The sequence below is a fragment of the Nerophis ophidion genome, linkage group LG02 (assembly GCF_033978795.1).
Source record: "Nerophis ophidion isolate RoL-2023_Sa linkage group LG02, RoL_Noph_v1.0, whole genome shotgun sequence".
NCBI classification, from domain to species: domain Eukaryota; kingdom Metazoa; phylum Chordata; class Actinopteri; order Syngnathiformes; family Syngnathidae; genus Nerophis; species Nerophis ophidion.
In genome coordinates, this window is record NC_084612.1 from 76,480,758 (window position 1) to 76,500,191 (window position 19,434).

Genomic DNA, 19,434 nt, shown 5'->3' on the forward strand with positions numbered 1-19,434 from the left:
AAAGGGTCTTCCAGCATGAGACTGAAACAAATAATGCTGCTAGGGTAAATAAGAAGTGGCTCAAAAGTAATGACGTTAAGATCCTGGAGTGGCAAAGCTTGTCTCCATACCTGGTGACATCCCACTAATGCTGAGTTGCAATGACGTGATCTACAGGCACTTACGGTTTTTGGGCAATGGTCTAGAGCAGGGGTCGGGAACCTTTTTGGCTGAGAGAGCCGTACAAGCCAAATATTTCAAAAAGTATTTCCGTGACAGCCATATAATATTTTTTTTAAAGAATAAATACAACTAAATGCGTGCATTTTTAAGTAAGACCAACATTTATAGTATAATAAGTCTCTTATTCTTTTTAATAACATTGTTATTCTGAAGCTAACCAACAATAAATAAAACACTTCTTACCATTAATGCGACTTCTTTGAACAGGTGCAGTAGAAACCGGATGGATGGATTAAAAATGCATGAGAATGTTTTATATTTTGAACGTTATTTTTGACACTGTGATTACCAGCGGAATTATTCATTACTTACCGTGTTAAACAATGTCAGCTAAGATCTATCTGAGAGCCAGGTGCAGTCATCAAAAGAGCCGCATCTGGTTCTAGAGCCATAGGTTCCCTACCCCTGGTCTAGAGTCCCATTGAGCTACTGTTTGCTTACCTGCATCAGCGCAGATTTGGGCATATTTGAATGGTTTATGTGCAAAAATATAAGCAATCATGGAAAAAATATTTAAAATGGGATGGACTAGATTTATACACTCTTAAGAATTATCTTTTTTATAATTTAAACCATTCATTATCAACAAGACGTTATTGCTCGCTACAAACCACACTTTTCCTAAGGGAACTCTCCTGAAAGAATCAATAAAGTACGATCTATCTATCTGTCTTCATTTGACACACACAGATTGGAGGCACGTCATGTCTTTACATCTGGAGGGGTCCACAAATTAAGCAATAATCAGTGAAAGACAAAGATAGAATTATTCTTGCATTGCTAATTACAGTATTTGATTGACATAATGAGTGCCTTGCTGCTGTGATCATGGCGCTAATGGGCAAAAGTATAAGATTGTTTGAAGTTTGTTTCCTGCTACAAATATTAGTCTCATCTACAATTCATGTCTGCAGTTGTTTTTATGGTGTGAAGTTCATACATTGTCTCATAATTTAGCTATATATGTCCCTGTTGTTCAGCAATGTTTACGAGCGAAGTCAAGATTCAGTATATACTGTCGAGCCTATGAAATAATTTTTTCGTCTAGTTTATTAATACTATTAAGGATAATTTTCTGAATGCTAACAAATATCACCAAAGACACTATAATGTGCTTGTCTGTGTCGAATAAAGCAATTGGCTTTCCTGTACAACAACAAAAACTAAGCTTTTAGGTTCTGTTATTAAAATTGACAACGAAAGTACAGTATCATGTTAGACCCGCTTGACATCCATTGCTTTCGGTCCCCTAGAGGGAGAAGGTTGCCCACTTCTGAGGTCCTCTCCAAGGTTTCTCATAGTCAGCATTGTCACTGGCGTCCCACTGGATGTGAATTCTCCCTGCCCACTGGGTGTGAGTTTTCCTTGCCCTTTTGTGGGTTCTTCCGAGGATGTTGTAGTCGTAATTGTTTGTACAGTCCTTTGAGACATTTGTGATTTAAGGCTATATAAATAAAGATTGATTTATTGATTGAAGTACGGTGGATTGGACAAAAATACACAATATTTGTTACTAGGACTTAACATGAGGTTAGTTTATTTACACAAGCAGGTCTTCATAGTTATACTTAGGCACAGCAACCACAAAAGAACACAAACTAATGCGATCACTTGTCCTTTTCTTACGTTTAGTCCTGCTCTCAAACACTATTAATAAGGCCGAGAATAAACATGATTGCATCAGAGAAATTTGACCAAACAAATCAAATGTTCAAACAAACATTTTACAAAGTGATCACTGCAGACACGAGCATGGTCTGATTGTATTCCACAATATGATGAAAGTGTTATTTTGAAGAGCCATTTCCTTTGACGCACTATTGTTTTTTCCCTGACTTTTTTTACCTTTATGAACCACTTCTTTCGTGACTCTATGAAAGCGCTTTCCCATATCTCTACTTAATGCCCAATAAAGCATTTTCTGCTTAAACTGTACACTCACTCTCACTTGTTTTAATGCTACGCTCAAGCTGTTTGACCATCGTGTCGATTAAGCCGCGAAGAAAAAAAACGGACGTGACGTCATATGCAACCCAGCAATAGTGTGTACATTGATGAAGTGCTATACCTGACGGGGGCCAAAGGAGTGCTGGGAAGAAGAGAGTCCTTTCCTTTAAACAGCAAGGACACAACAGCGTAGGGACAGACCTGGCGAGGCCGTTGTTGCAGCTCATCGAAGGCGTACTCGTAAAAGTATTGCTATAAACAAAGAATGATGCCACAACATGAGTGTATCTATGAGAGTCTTTTTGATGGCTGTGATCATTACAAGCTGTGTGTATGTGGCCGTGCATCTTTACCTGCGTTAACTCGAAAGCGCGAAAGGAAGTGACTGAGGTGACGTTGCTGGCGTTTTTAAGTAGGTGACTGTCAAAGCGAGGCGTGGGATCCAGCACGTTTTTTATGTTTTCATATATGATCTTCACCTTTCCCTGAAAACACAATCACAACACAGAGCGCCCCTTAGTCGTTTTGAGAACGACCTCTCATGGGCTCATACGGGTATCACAACGGCATGGAGGAGTCGGGAGGCTTTACCTTCATCACTTTGAAGATGATGACCTCGCCTGTGGCTCCTGGCGTCAACGGTTGAACTTGTAGCAGGTCTGAGTACCTGCTCAAATACACGCCTAGACACAAAGGTACACAAATAAACACTTATTAAATACGGCGGAAAACTAATCTCTGAATTATTTGCCACAGTTTGGCCATCAAACAGACAATATTACTATTTCTTATGGGTTTTGTTTCGAAATCCAAAAGGCAACAAACAACATTTTCAGATAATAATCATCAATGAATGAATGAGCAAACAATTCTGCGAATTTAAAGTATGATGGAGTAAATTTTCAGAAAAGCAGAGGTATCACTCCCACCTTTATTTGGGTCTCCCAAGAGCGACAGCCAGGTTTGACCCACAATCAAGCCTTTCTCACACATCCAGGGTACCTAAAAAATAGAATAAAATCTGACTGCACTTCCGCCTAGGGATGGGCGATATGGCCTTTTATTAATATCTCAATATTTTTAGGCCATGTCACGATACACTACATATATCTTGATATTTTCCCTAGCCTTGAATGAACACTTGATCATATAATCACAGCAGTATGATGATTCTATGTGTCTACATTAAAATATTCTTCTTCATACTGCATTAATATATGCTACTTTTAAACTTTCATGCAGAGGGAAATCACAATTAAGTCAATTTAGAAAAAAGTGTAATTATTAAACAGTTATTAAGCAGTGGCACAAACGTTCATGTCATTTCCAAAACAGAATGTGCAAGATAAAACAAGCTACGAGTGCACTATTGTGCAAGATGTAATTAAGATGACATATCAAAACAACACTAAATTAACATTTTGGTACAAAACGCCAATACAATAGTTTATAACAAATAAAGTGCACTTTTGTGCGTGATGTCACACAAGATATTTCAATAATTGTCAAATAAACATGAGCTGCATAATAGGAAATCAAATAGTGTATGTCCTTCGTTATGTGGTAGGTTCCTGCGGATGTTATCTCCTTCTGTTGTTGACTATTTTTTTCATATGGTGTTGATGTGGAAATGTTTGCTTGGGCATTTTGTTGGTGTGGCACCGAACGGAAATGTTGACATGCGGAGTTTCAAGCACTCCTCATTCTCTAGCGGGTGACTTTTCAAATGAAGTTACGCTTTTTCCGCATTATTGACGTATTACGGTTATCTGTTCGACACCTTCCCACTTGAAGCCTAACCACCGCCAGAAGATGGAACCCATTCTGTTTTTCTTGGGAATTAATTCTTCTTCCATTTGTTACCAGATTCACACCTTCTTTCTCACGTATTACCACTCGCACCCACCGCTAGCATCACAACTATGCCGCTACCTCTCTGCTCCACGAGGGCGTATAACGCTGCACGCGCGATGGTATGTGACTTATGTAAGAAGGTGCGCTTGTTATATGCAGTGGGGCAAAAAAGTATTTAGTCAGCCAACGATTGTGCAAGTTTTCCCGCTTAAAATGATGACAGAGGTCTGTAATTTTCATCATAGGTACACTTCAACTGTGAGAGACAGAATGTGAAACAAAAATCCAGGAATTTACATCCTAGGAATTTTAAAGAATTGATTTGTAAATTATGGTGGAAAATAAGTATTTGGTGAACCATTCAAAGCTCTGACTGATGGAAGGAGATTTTGGCTCAAAATCTCACGATACATGGCCCCATTCATTCTTTCCTTAACACGGATCAATCGTCCTGTCCCCTTAGCAGAAAAACAGCCCCAAAGCATGATGTTTCCACCCCCATGCTTCTCAGTAGTTATGGTGTTCTTGGGATGCAACTCAGTATTCTTCTTCCTCCAAACACGACGAGTTGAGTTTATACCAAAAAGTTCTATTTTGGTTTCATCTGACCACATGACATTCTCCCAATCCTCTGCTGTATCATCCATGTATCCATTTTGGTATAAACTCAACTCGTCGTGTTTGGTGGAAGAAGAATACTGAGTTGCATCCCAGGAACACCACACCTACTGTGAAGCAAGGGGGTGGAAACATCATGCTTTGGGGCTGTTTTTCTGCTAAGGGGACAGGACGATTGATCCGTGTTAAGGAAAGAATGAATGGGGCCATGTATCGTGAGATTTTGAGCTAAAAACCTCCTTCCATCAGTGAGAGCTTTGAATGGTTGACCAAATACTTATTTTCCACCATAATTTACGAATACATTCTTTAAAATTCCTACAATGTGAATTCCTGGATTTTTGTTTCACATTCTGTCTCTCACAGTTGAAGTGTACCTATGATGAAAATTACAGGCCTCTGTCATCATTTTAAGTGGGAGAACTTGCACAATCGCTGGCTGACTAAATACTTTTTTGCCCCACTGTATCTCTGTGAGAAGGGGAGACAAGAAAGAGTGAGAAACGCATGTAGTGTAATGCCCGCAGCTAAAAGCAACTGCGTGAGAACGTATAATCGAATATCATGACATAGTAATTTTCTATATCATACAGATACAAAACCGCGATATATCGAGTATATTCAATATAACGCCCAGCAGTACTTCCGCCTATGACAACTGTTGTTATTTTGGCCTTTTGAACATGACAAAGCTCACCTTTGCCTCTTCAGTCCAGAGGAAACAGTAGCTCTCCTCCAGCTCTTTCTCCGTCCTCCCGTCAGCCTTCATCTCTCTTCTCTTCTCCACAAACTGATAGAGTCATGCAGAATTTGAAAATGAGGAAAAACAAAGGCGATTTCTTTGCACATCAATTTAAAGTAGAGATCAGCTAATATGTTTTTTTCAGGGCCGATACAGAATATAAGTAGTCAAGGAGGTTGATAACCGATTTTTGGAGCCGATATTCATTTGCAGTAAAATTCAGTGAAACACCCAGTATATGTCTATAAAGGCTTATATGTCTATAAAGGCTACAAGACTTTGAAGTTTATTTTCAGGAAACGTGGAACCAGTAGCGACAATGTTTTATGCAGTGCTAATGTTGTGGTTAATCTAGCAGCAAAAAACATCAGGGGATATCACAAACTCCTTTATTGCAAGTGTCTAAGAGGAACATCAACATTCGCATTTCAAAACATGGGAAATCTCCTGAAAATTGGTAAAAATATGGGATTTTTACTACAACACAATAACTGTCAGGCTTATCAATTTTTTCAGCAGTTTGGATTGTTTGTATGGTTTTCACTCATGAGAAACCATGAAATATTGACTGGTTGGTAGGTTGAAGTTTATTTCGAACATGTAAGTAATAATAATCAAAGTAGTTTCCAATATGAAAGTAGGAATGGACAATTATGGCAAAATTAATCATGACGATTGCTTTGCTTGATATTGTAATCACAATTGATCACGAAAATTCATTAATTTGAAAACATGAGTATTTATTGTACCACCAAAACTCAACTTTAAATATAGTTTAAAAGAATTCTGGATATAAATTAGTACCGAATAAACCCATCCATCCATTTCCCACCGCTTGTCCCTCTTGGAGTCCCGGGTGTGGGCTGGAGCCTATCCCAGTTGCATTAAACCACAACAAGAAAAATAATAATAATCAAAGTAGTTCCAATGAATTTAAATAACAATAGCAATATAAGAAAACATAAGTTTTTTACCTTTTATACTTATTTTGCCACCATTGAGTAGCGTGTCTGTTTTTTGTGTAAAATAAAATCTTAAAAAATGTAGGTTAAACGTAAAAATCCCCACAAATATTGGTGCAATACATCTTTGGACAATTTTGACCAGTATTTTAGATCAATGCCTAATAATTGTGTAAATGTATCAAAAAGTAATTTAAATGCATTATACTTGTGCAAGGTACTTTTCTTTTTATTTGCTACGCTGCTGTTTTCAGCCTGACGAGTACAGAGGCGACTCACTTGAGGCTGTATAAAAAGAGAGAACGCCTCTTGAGTTGCGACCAAAGTTTGTACATTGATGTAACATCGATGTCGTTCACAACAACACAAACAGATGAGACGTGTTGTGGGCGTACAGATTATTCTTGCTTGCTTTAGCTTCGTAGTTTAGTTGCTGTTTCGAATGACCGTCTCAACATTGTTATGTTCAGGACTGGACAGTTGAATGTGTCGGGGGTAAATGAGCGCTATAATATAGATCGGCTGATACCAATAAAAGAAGGCTGATATCGATATACATTACATCAAAATGCCAAATATCAAAGCCGATAATTGGTCAATCCCTAATTTTGAACTCTTAATATTCAACATGCTGCTTTTTCAAACACATTTTGCACTAATTTGCTGTACACAGACATCACTTAAGGCAGGGGTCACCAACGCGGTGCCAGATGAGTCGCCCGCTGGCCTGTTCTAAAAATAGCTCAAATAGCAGCACTTACCAGTGAGCTGCCTCTATTTTGTTAATTTTATTTATTTACTAGCAAGCTGGTCTCGCTTTGCTCGACATTTTTTCATTCTAAGAGAGACAAAACTCAAATAGAATTTGAAAATCCAAGAAAATATTTTAAAGACTTGTTTAAATAAATCAATTTATTTTTTTACTTTGCTTCTTATAACTTTCAGAAAGAAAATTTTAGAGAAAAAATACAACCTTAAAAATGATTTTAGGACTTTTAAACACATATACCTTTTAAATTCTTTCCTCTACTTTCCTGGCTATTTAAATCAATGTTCAAGTAATTTTTTTTTTTTTTTTATTGTAATGAATAAAAATAAATTTTAATTTAATTCTTCATTTTAGCTTCCGTTTTTTCGACAAACAATATTTGTGAAATATTTCTTCAAACTTATAATGATTAAAATGAAAAAAAAAATATTCTGGCAAATCTGGAAAATCTGTAGAATCAAATTTAAATCTTATTTCAAAGTCTTTTGAATTTCTTTTAAAATTTTAGTTCTGGAAAATCTAGAAGAAATAATGATTTGTCTTTGTTACAAATATAGCTTGGCCCAATTTGTTATATATTCTAACAAAGTGCAGGTTGGATTTTAACCTATTTAAAACATGTCACCATAAATACAGTATATATTTATTGTGAGAATTCATTAAGATGATCAGTGTTTCCACAAAGATAATTATCATTAATTATTAATAATAACATAGAGTTAAAGGTAAATTGAGCAAATTGGCTACTTCTGAAAAATTTTTTAAGTGTGTATCAAACTGGTAGCCCTTCGCATTAATCAGTACCCAAGAAGTAGATTTGGTTTCAAAAAGGTTGGTGCCCCCTGACTTAAGAGGTAGAAGATGGAAGAGGAGGAAGACAAACCTCTTTTTCCAGCTGCTCGCTGTGGACCAGGCGGAGACAGCTGTAGGTGAAGCAGCCAACAGAGGCAGTGTCGATGTAGCTGGACATCAGGATGTTCATCACGCCATCGTACTCACGCGACTCGCTGGAGATGTGTTTCAACAAAGCTGAAAGAACGACACAGGACTCGACTTATTGTTCTTCGCTTTACTAGCCTAACCTAAAGTTATAGGAAAAAGACGATACTGTAGGCAGCGATGTGCAGTAGTCAGGGCTGGAGCGGTCTTATTTCTGAGTTAGTGAAAAGGAATAGAATGTAGAGTACATCAAGAAATAAATGCCAAGAATTGTCAGCAATTATCAGTACTTAGATATTTTTTTTAATATACAGTGTAACACTGAACTCAGAGATTGATGCTGATATTGAACAAAAAGAATACATTACATTTAAATACTGCTTTTCAAGGGACTCAAAGACCTATACTGCTTATATAATAAATTAAAAATAAATGCATATATATTACATTTAATTCTTTATCATTATTACTATAAATAATACAATTGACGCAATGAATACATAACTAAAAATATATATAATGGATGAGTAAAAACGTGGCTGGATGGGCGGTATAGCTCGGTTGGTAGAGTTAGATATTGGGTTTCACTATGTAAAAGCTAGGGGTGTAACGGTACGTATATTTATATTGAACCGTTTCGGTACGGGGGTTTCGGTTCGGTGCGGAGGTGTACCGAACGAGTTTCCACACAAAAATATGAAGTAGCCGCCTATGCTAAAGTCTTAACAAGCTGTTGTGAAGTGAATTATATTTATATAGCGCTTTTTCTCTAGTGACTCAAAGCGCTTTACATAGTGAAACCCAATATCTAAATTACATTTAAAGCAGTGTGGGTGGCACTGGGAGCAGGTGGGTAAAGGGTCTTGCCCAAGGACACAACGTCAGTGACTAGGATGGCGGAAGCGGGGATCGAACCTGCAACTCTCAAGTTGCTGGCACGGCCACTCTACCAACCGTCAGTTGTGAGCGAACTGTGGTGCTGAATTTCCCCCAGGAATCAATAAAGTACTTTCTATTCTATTCAATTCAATTCTACACATTACATCTTTCATATAATCGACAGTATTACCGTTTTTCTAAAATAACATTTTTTCATAACATGGTCACTTTGTTATATTCTTATTTCTACGGTTATATTTTTATTCTTATTGTTACTTTTTATCTTTATTCTTATTGTTATATTTTCTATTCTATTTCCCCTTTACCTCCATTATTTACTTTTTTTAAATTCTATCTCTAATTATCTATTGGGGCGGTACAGCTCGGTTGGTAGACACAACATGCCCGTTGTGTCCTTGGGCAAGACACTTTACCCAACTGCTCCCAGTGCCACCCACACTGCTTTAAATGTAACTTTGTAGCGGTTGAGTTACGGACATAATGCACCACAGCTGTTGCTTGACTTTATTGTTATTATTCACTGTACTGTTCGATTATGCACATGACAATGTTGTTCCGTTGTGCATACATGTATGCAGTTAAGAGCAGGTAATTCGGCGCGGCCCATGTAAGTGGCCGCCAGGAGATTCCCCCAAGGTTGGGGGTTTGTTGTTCCCGACATTTTTGAGTGTGCTAGAGTCATTCTCGTTTGTTCTGTGAGAATAAAGGACGCACACGTTTTTGTGTGTCAACGATCCTCAAAGTTGTCTTGCCTTCACGCTACAAGCACAACAGTGAACGGATTCAGTGAATTTTATCGACCATGACAGCGAATGCGGTTTCTCTGAAGCTGCCCGAGTTCGGGGAATCTTCCGCGACTGTAAGGTTTGCCCAGGCCGAGTCACAGTTCACCCTGCAAGGTATCACCGAGAACGAAACTAAGTTTCATTATGTCGTGTCCTCCCTCGGGAGGGTGGCTAGCGTCCTTACGCACCCACCGGAGAGGAACAAGTACCTCACGTTGAAGGCTTACTTCTTACAGACATTTGGACTTTCTGACACGGGGCGAGCTCGCCGCCTTTTTTCGTTGCAGGGGCTTGGCGATTGCAAGCCCTCTGAACTCATTGACAAAATGCTAAGCCTCTTAGGTGAGCACAGACCAGGAATCCTTTTCGTGCAGCTTTTCCTGACACTCCTATCTTCTGAGGTGCGGGCTGCTTTAGCTAACACCGCCATTTTTGACTGCCGCGAACTAGCTGCGGAAGCGGATAAGTTCTTTGTAGCCTCCCAACCAACCTATGTGGCTGCATTACTTCCGGCTGAGGCAGATTCTTCGCTGGCGCTGTCCATGTGGGGCTCTATTTTGCTCAAATGGCAGTTGACCAGGCCGACGACCCTGACATCAAAGCTCTGAAGGCTGCAACCACAGGGTTACGGTTGTCTGAGGTCCCTTTTGAGGACACAGGGGGTTACGCTCCTTTGTGACGTCGTTACCGGTCGGCCACGGCCCCTTGTGCCCGCCTGTTGGAGGCGGCGCTTGTTCGACTCCATCCACGGCCTTTCTCACCCTGGGAGGTAACCTTCCCAGCGGCTAGTAGCTGCAGAATTTGTCTGGCGTGGACTGAAAAAAGACGTTAGGGACTGGGTTTCCACCTGTGTGGCATGCCAGTGCTCAAAAGTGCACTGCCACACGCGGGCTCCACTGGCACCGTTTACGGTTCCGGAGCGCCGTTTTGACCATGTCTATGTGGACTTGGGCGGGCCTCTTCCATCTTCACGCAGCTACACATACCTCCTCACGATGTTCGACAGGACCACCCGCTGACCAGAGGCGGTACCTCTGATGTCCGCCACCTGTGCAGAGGTGGCACGCGCGTTCATTGGTACGTGGGTTGCCCGTTTCGGTACCCCGTCGGACATATCATCGACCGGGGCTCTCAGTTCACGCTGTGGCTGAGAGCTTGGGAGTGAAACTCTACCACACAACAGCGTATCACCCAAAGGCCAATGGTACGTGTGAGCAATTTCACAGATCCATTAAGGCAGCGCTTAGGGCATCCCTGAAGGACAGCGCCTGGGTAGAGAAGCTCCCTTGGGTGATGCTGGGCCTTCGGACTCCCCCCAAGGAAGACCTGCAATCTTCCACGGCAGAGTTGGTGTATAGCCAGCCCCTGCGAGTCTCAGGTGACTTCATTCTTAGCACAACGGCACCTTGGTCCGCTGGTGATCTCCTTGATGCCGCCAAAGGTTTTGCCCCCATCCCTAGTTCTCACAACGGCCTTACGCCGTCTCATGTTCCCACTTCTTTAAGGAGAGCAGCTTTTGTTTTTGTCCTCCGCGACGCCCCCCTTCAGCCTCCTTACGATGGCCCGTTTCGCATCCTAGAGAGCGGGGACAAACATTTTTTCTTGGGTATTGGGGGTCGGTCTGAAAAGATCTCGGGTGACCGGCTGAAAGCGGCCCACTTGGATCTTAGTCAGCCGGTTACCACAGCCGTACACCCGCACCGGGGTCGTCCGCCCGCTTTACCTAGGCCCCATAATAAGTTTTTGCATCCTTCTAAGTAGGGATGCACCGAAATGAAAATTTGTGGCCGAAGCCGAATAAAATTTAAACGCTTGGCCGAAGGCCGAATACCGAATATTGAATGCAGTTTTTCACAATTTTTTTTATATTGCATAAATAGCCTACAATAAATATTTAGACATGTTTTTCAAATAAAGTAATTTTTTATTGAATATTGTCATTCTTTTAATAATCCAGTAGCCTTTGCTTTTCAAAAAAAGCACAAAGTTTTTCATTTATATTAGGCCTTCAAACAAAACATGCATTCCAAAAAAAAATAAAGTGCATTAAAGTGGATAAACCCACAACAAATGAATTGTCCTTTTGGCAAAAGTCTGCTTAGCCACAGTAGATATGCTAATAATGTAAACAGAAGGCTCAAGTAAATTTCAATTAAGTGTGTGCTTGTAACCTCTTACACTTATACAGGTAGCCTACACAACAGGCTAATAATGTAAACAGAGGCCCCACTAAATCTCAATAAGTGTGTGCTTGTAACCTCATACACTTATACAGGTACACAACATATCCCAACATCACTGCACGTTGGTTGATTGCGTCACCGCGTCAAAAAATTGCGTCACACACCACTATTCGGCCTTGTCCTTAACTCATTCCACCGAAGGCCGAATGTGGCTTTTTTTGCCATATTCGGCCAAATATATTCGGTTACCGATTAATCGGTCCATCCCTACTTCTAAGCAATCCCTCGGTACCTTGGACTGTGCAGATACCTTTCCGATTCCCCCTGTTGACTCCCCGGCGTTAGCACCAGCCCGGCGCACCCGGTCTGGTCGGCCTGTTCGTGCCCCTGTCCATTGACCATTTATTTTTCTTTGTGATGGCGAATTCTGGGGCGACGTGTGTAGCGGTTGAGTTACGGACATAATTCACCACACCTGTTGCTTGACTTTATTGTTATTATTCACTGTACTGTTCGATTATGCACATGACAATGTTGTTCCGTTGTGCATACATGTATGCAGTTAAGAGCAGGTAATTCGGCGCGGCCCATTTAAGTGGCCGCCAGGTTGGAGGTTTGTTGTTCCCGCCATTTTTGAGTGTGTAAGAGTCATTCTCGTTTGTTCTGTGAGAATAAAGGACGCACACGTTTTTGTGTGTCAACGATACTCAAAGTTGTCTTGTTTTCACGCTACAAGCACAAGAACTTAAATATTGGGTTTCACTATGTAAATCGCTTTGAGTCACTAGAGAAAAGCTCTATATAAATACAACTCACTTCACATCTCAATTCTGTACACTGCTGCTGGAATTTACATTTTCCTGAGGGAAATCTCCTCAAGGAATTCATAAAGTACTATCTATCTATGAGCATGGCAACAACAAGGGAGGCGTTTCCGATCACATAAACCAGTGTTTTTCAACCTTTTTTGAGCAAAGGCACCTTTTTTTGCGATGAAAAAATGCGGAGGCACACCACTTGCAGAAATCATTAAAACACGAAACTCAGTTGACAGTAAAAAGTTGTTATTACAATTGTTGGATATGACTTTAAAACATACCTCACTATAGCTCTTGTCTCAAAGAAGGTGTACTGTCACCACCTGCCACATCACACCCTGACTTATTTGGACTTTTTTGCTGTTTTCCTGCGTGTAGTGTTTTACTTCTTGTCTTGCGCTCCAATTTTGGTGGCTTTCTCTTTTTTTGGTATTTTCCTGTAGCAGTTTCATGCCCTTCTTTGAGCGCTCTTTACCGCATCTACTTTGTTTTAGCAATCAAGAATATTTCAGTTGTTTTTATCCTTCTTTGTGGGGACATTGTTGATTGTCATGTCATGTTCGGATGTACATTGTGGACGCCGTCTTTGTTCCACAGTACGTCTTTGCTGTCGTCCAGCATTCTGTTTCTGTTTACTTTGTAGTCATCAGTTTTCTGCATAGCCTTCCCTAAGCTTCAAGGCCTTTTCTAAGGGGTACTTAACTTTTGTTTATTGTTGGTCTAAGCTTTATACACCTTTTTACCTGCACACTACCTCCCACTGTTTCCGACATCTAGCACGCAATTAGCTACTGGGTGCCACCTACTGATATGGAAGAGTATTACACGGTTATTATGCCGAGTGTTTTGTATATTGTACAGGATTGCTTATTATTTGTATTGGATAGTAGTCTGTTTATTTAAATTGTTATTTTTTTCCTTTATTACCTCTTGTGTTATTTATTTCAACCCGTATTTGTTCCCACTACGGCACCTTAAGTTGGAGTCTTTAATCTCATTATATGCAAATATAATGACAATAAAGTCCATTCTATTCTATTTTTTAAGAAAATACAATTTCACAGCGGCTAATGTTAGCAGACTTCCATCGCACGCAAATCCAGCATTGGCAGGTTTTCTGTTCAAATGTGTGAATTATGTGGAGGAAATAACATGAAAAAGGAAGCTAAGCTGCGACGGTGAACCATATTAAAGGCCTACTGAAAGCCGCTACTAGCGACCACGCAGTCTGATAGTTTATATATCAATGATGAAATATTAACATTGCAACACATGCCAATACGGCCGGGTTAGTTTAGTAAAGTGCAATTTTAAATTTCGCGCCGAAATATCCTGCGGAAATCGTTTCGGTATGATGACGCCTGCGCGTGACGTCACGGATTGTAGAGGACATTTTGGGACAGCATGGTGGCCAACTATTGTGTCGTCTGTTTTTAATCGCAAAAATCCACAGTAGTGAAGTGTGAAGTGAATTATATTTATATAGCGCTTTTCTCTAGTGACTCAAAGCGCTTTACATTTAAAGCAGTGTGGGTGGCACTGGGAGCAGGTGGGTAAAGTGTCTTGCCCAAGGACACAACGGCAGTGACTAGGATGATGGAAGCGGGAATCGAACCTGCAACCCTCAAGTTGCTGGCACGGCCGCTCTACCAACCGAGCTATGCCGCCCTGGACATCTGTGTTGGTGAATCTATTGCAATTTGTTCAATGAACAACGGAGACATCAAAGAAGAAAGCTGTAGGTAGGAAGCGGTGTATTGCGGCCGGCTGCAGCAACACAAACACAGCCGGTGTTTACATTTCCCGCGGAGTTTCCTGTTGAAAACGCCGCGGAATGATGACGCGATGATGACACGTGTTTGTGACGTTAATGGTTGGAGGAGACATATTAGCCCAGCACCACTTACGGCTAAAAGTCGTCTCTTTTCATCGAGCAATCACACAGTATTTTGGACATCTGTGTTGCTGAATCTTTTGCAATTTGTTCAATTAATAATGGAGAAGTCAAAGTAGAAAGATGGAGGTGGGAAACCTCCCGGAGGTGAAGCTTTACTATGGATCAGAGCGGTCAAGCGAGCATGGATCCCGACTACATGTCAACCGGCAGTTTTCGGTGAGAAAATTGTGGAATTAATCGCCTCTTACCGGGGATCACCGTAGCCAGCATCCTCCTGCAGGTGCCGTGACTTCTCTCAGAGTCTCCGGCGTCAACACACCCATGGCCACACCCCTCCGACTTTGAGGTACTATTTAACTCACTAAAACACTAGCAACACAATAGGCAGATAAGGGATTCCCCAGACTTATCCAAGTAAATGAGTCGAAAAACATCTGAATTGGTCTCACTGCCCTCGCCTTTTTCTTTTTTTAACTTTTTTTTTTTTTTTAGGCCTTCACTCTAAATTTCCTCATCCATTTGGGAGAGTGGCCGTGCGCAACCCCGAGAGTCCCTGGTTCAATCCCCACCTAGTACCAACCTCGTCACGTCCGTTGTGTCCTGAGCAAGACACTTCACCCCTGCTCCTGATGGGTGCTGGTTAGCGCCTTGCATGGCAGCTCCCTCCATCAGTGTGTGAATGTGTGTGTGAATGGGTAAATGTGGAAGTAGTGTCAAAGCGCTTTGAGTACCTTGAAGGTAGAAAAGCGCTATACAAGTACAACACATTTATCATTTCAATCAATCAATCATCCATCCATCCATTTTTACCGCTTATTCCCTTTCGGGGTCGCGGGGGGCGCTGGCGCCTATCTCAGCTACAATCGGGCGGAAGGCGGGGTACACCCTGGACAAGTCGCCACCTCATCGCAGGGCCAACACAGATAGACAGACAACATTCACACTCACATTCACACACTAGGGACCATTTAGTGTTGCCAATCAACCTATCCGCAGGTGCATGTCTTTGGAAGTGGGAGGAAGCCGGAGTACCCGGAGGGAACCCACGCATTCATGGGGAGAACATGCAAACTCCACACAGAAAGATCCCGAGCCTGGATTTGAACCCAGGACCGCAGGACCTTCGTATTGTGAGGCAGACGCACTAACCCCTCTGCCACCCAATGTTTACTTATATAGCCCTGAATCACTAGTGTCTCAAAGGACTGCACAAACCACAACACAAACCACTACGACATCCTCGGTAGGCCCACATAAGGGCAAGGAAAACTCACACCCAGTGGGACATCGGTGACAATGATGACTATGAGAACCTTGGAGAGGACGAAAGCAAGGATGTCGAGCGGGTCTAACATGATACTATTTATCATCCACGAATCTTTCATCCTTGCTCCAATTAATGGGGAAATTGTCGGCTTCTCGATCCGAATAGCTCTAGCTGCTGGTGGCCATGATTATAAACAATATTCAGATGTGAGGAGCTCCACAACCCGTGACGTCACGCACACATTGTCTGCTACTTCCGGTACAGGCAAGGCTTTTTTATTTGCGACCAAAAGTTGCGAACTTTATCGTGGATGTTCTCTACTAAATCCTTTCAGCAAAAATATGGCAATATTGCGAAAAGATCAAGTATGACACATAGAATGGACCTGCTATCCCCGTTTGAATAAGAACATCTCATTTCTTTAAAGGCCTACTGAAAGCCACTACTAGCGACCACGCAGTCTGATAGTTTATATATCAATGATGAAATCTTAAAATTGCAACACATGTCAATACGGCCACTTTAGTTTACTAAATTACAATTCTAAATTTCCCGCGGAGTTTCTTGATGAAAACGCCGCGGAATGATGACGCGTGTTTGTGATGTTAATGGTTGGAGGAGACATATTAGCCCAGCGCCACTTACGGCTAGTACCAACCTCGTCACGTTCGTTGTGTCCTGAGCAAGACACTTCACCCTTGCTGGTTAGCGCCTTGCATGGCAGCTCCCTCCATCAGTGTGTGAATGTGTGTGTGAATGGGTAAATGTGGAAGTAGTGTCAAAGCGCTTTGAGTACCTTGAAGATAGAAAAGCGCTATACAAGTACAACCCATTTATCATTTATTTATTATTTATCATCGACAAATCTTTCATCTTCGCTCCAATTAATGTGGAAATTGTCGCTTTCTCGGTCCGAATCGCTCTAGCTGCTGGTGGCCATGATTATAAACAATGTTCAGATGTGAGGAGCTCCACAACCCGTGACGTCACGCGCACATCGTCTGCTACTTCCGGTACAGGCAAGGCTTTTTTATTATTGACCAAAAGTTGCGAACTTTATCGTCCATGTTCTCTACTAAATCCTTTCAGCAAAAATATGGCAATATCGCGAAATGATCAAGTATGACACATAGAATGGACCTGTTATCCCCGTTTAAATAAGAACATCTCATTTCTTTAAAGGCCTACTGAAAGCCACTACTAGCGACCACGCAGTCTGATAGTTTATATATCAATGATGAAATCTTAACATTGCAACACATGCCAATACGGCCGCTTTAGTTTACTAAATTACAATTCTAAATTTCCCGCGGAGTTTCTTGATGAAAACGCCGCGGAATGATGACGCAATGATGACACGTATTTGTGATGTTCATGGTTGGAGGAGACATATTAGCCCAGCGCCACTTACGGCTAGTACCAACCTCGTCACGTTTGTTGTGTCCTGAGCAAGACACTTCACCCTTGCTGGTTAGCGCCTTGCATGGCAGCTCCCTCCATCAGTGTGTGAATGTGTGTGTGAATGGGTAAATGTGGAAGTAGTGTCAAAGCGCTTTGAGTACCTTGAAGGTAGAAAAGCGCTATACAAGTATAACCCATTTATCATTTATTTATTATTTATCATCCACAAATCTTTCATCCTTGCTCCAATTAATGGGGAAATTGTCGCTTTCTCGGTCCGAATAGCTCTAGCTGCTGGTGGCCATGACTATAAACAATGTTCAGATGTGAGGAGCTCCACAACCCGTGACGTCACGCGCACATCGTCTGCTAAATCCGGTACAGGCAAGGCTTTTTTATTTGCGACCAAAAGTTGCGAACTTTATCGTGGATGTTCTCTACTAAATCCTTTCAGCAAAAATATGGCAATATCGCGAAAAGATCAAGTATGACACATAGAATGGACCTGCTATCCCCGTTTAAGTAAAAACATCTCACTTCAGTAGGCCTTTAGATAGTTTCCAGCCAACACGCACCTTTCTCCTCTTTGGACTTCCTGGGGATGTGGAACTTGCCGGGCTCCATGGGCATGTGTCGCTTGTGGACGAGCTGCGAGGCGGACTGGCTCCTCTGCGTCCTCCTGCCCAAGGTCTGTCCCGGAGTCTTCCTGGCAGGATGGAGCGCCTTCAGCTCGCCATCTTGCAACATGCTAATGTTAGCGCCGAACTCCGAGGATATGCTCCTGGAGGGACACGACACCCTGCGCGCCACGCCGTACTCCATGACGACAGCCCCGACGCCGAGGACTCCTCTTGCCTCTCCCCGGCTTCTGCCCACAACAGCACGACGTCGCCGCTGTTACCTCCTAGCAGGGCAGCGACGCACAGAAACACACAACAGACGCCATGTTGGCGACCCTCTCGACTTCTTCTCGGAGAGTCGACAAGCTCGAGGACACACGGTGCGGCTGCCACCTACTGGTGGAGTTTAGTAACTGCACACTACTTTGCTGCCCCAGGATGTCGTTGTTGTCATCCAATTTGGGACTTGAACATGTGGGACCAGGGGTCGGGAACCTCTTTGGCTGAGAGAGCCAAAAAGCCAAATATTTTAAAATATATTTCCGTAATTTTAACACTGAACACAACTAAACACGTGCATTTTTAAGTAAGACCAACATTTCTAAAGTATAATAGGTCTCTTCCATCCATCCATTTTCTACCGCTTTTTCCCTTTTTTGGGGTCGCGGGGGGCGCTGGTGCCTATCTCAGCTACAATCGGGCGGAAGGCAGGGTACACCCTGGACAAGTCGCCAGCTCATCGCAGGGCCAACACAGATAGACAGACAACATTCACACACTAGGGCCAATTTAGTGTTGCCAATCAACCTATCCCCAGGTGCATGTGTTTGGAGGTGGGAGGGGCATATCCCCAGGTGCATGTCTTTGGAGGTGGGCGGGGCATATCCCCAGGTGCATGTCTTTGGAGGTGGGAATAAGCCGGAGTACCCGGAGGGAACCCACGCATTCACGGGGAGAACATGCAAACTCCACACAGAAAGATCTCGAGCCTGGATTTGAACCCAGGACTGCGGGACCTTCGTATTGTGAGGCAGACGCACTAACCCCTCTGCCACCGTGAAGCCCAATAGGTCTCTTATTCTTTGTAATTACATTTTTATTCTGAAGCTAACTGTGGAGGGGGCGTGGCCTGCGGGGCTGCAGCGACAGGTGCGTAGACGGCCCACCTGGGCCTTGTTATCTAATCACCTGTCGCTCTGTTATAAGCAGCAGCCAGGAGGAGAGACTGGGTTGGGGCTGGAAATACTATTAATAAAACAATATTGTAACCCTGAAACAGGCTCTCATGTCGGTGCTTGGGGGTCTGAAGAACCCCCAGGAGGGCAAGCAACACACTAACCAATAATAAATAAATAACTTCTTACCATTAACGCGACTTCTTGAACAGGTGCGGTAGAAAACGGATGGATGGTTTAAAAATGCATGAGAATGTTGTATAGTTTAAACATTATTTTTAACACTGTGATTGCAAGTGGAATTATTCATTACTTATCCTGTTAAGCAACGTCAG

At 42.1% G+C, this 19,434-nt stretch overlaps 1 protein-coding gene across 1 annotated transcript in view; it reads right to left on the reverse strand.

Moving 5' to 3' along the window:
* Positions 1–18,300, reverse strand: part of tasora (transcription activation suppressor a) — a 50,806-nt gene extending 32,506 nt beyond the window's left edge. The window contains exons 1-7 of the mRNA XM_061891616.1: positions 17,880–18,300; positions 7,998–8,143; positions 5,339–5,431; positions 3,099–3,171; positions 2,761–2,852; positions 2,523–2,654; positions 2,291–2,421 (exon numbers count right to left, since the gene is read on the reverse strand). Of these exons, the coding sequence (XP_061747600.1) occupies positions 2,291–2,421; positions 2,523–2,654; positions 2,761–2,852; positions 3,099–3,171; positions 5,339–5,431; positions 7,998–8,143; positions 17,880–18,126 (914 nt within the window). The 5' untranslated portion in view covers positions 18,127–18,300. The remainder of the gene's footprint in view (positions 1–2,290; positions 2,422–2,522; positions 2,655–2,760; positions 2,853–3,098; positions 3,172–5,338; positions 5,432–7,997; positions 8,144–17,879) is intronic.
* Between the last annotated feature and the right edge of the window lie 1,134 nt (positions 18,301–19,434).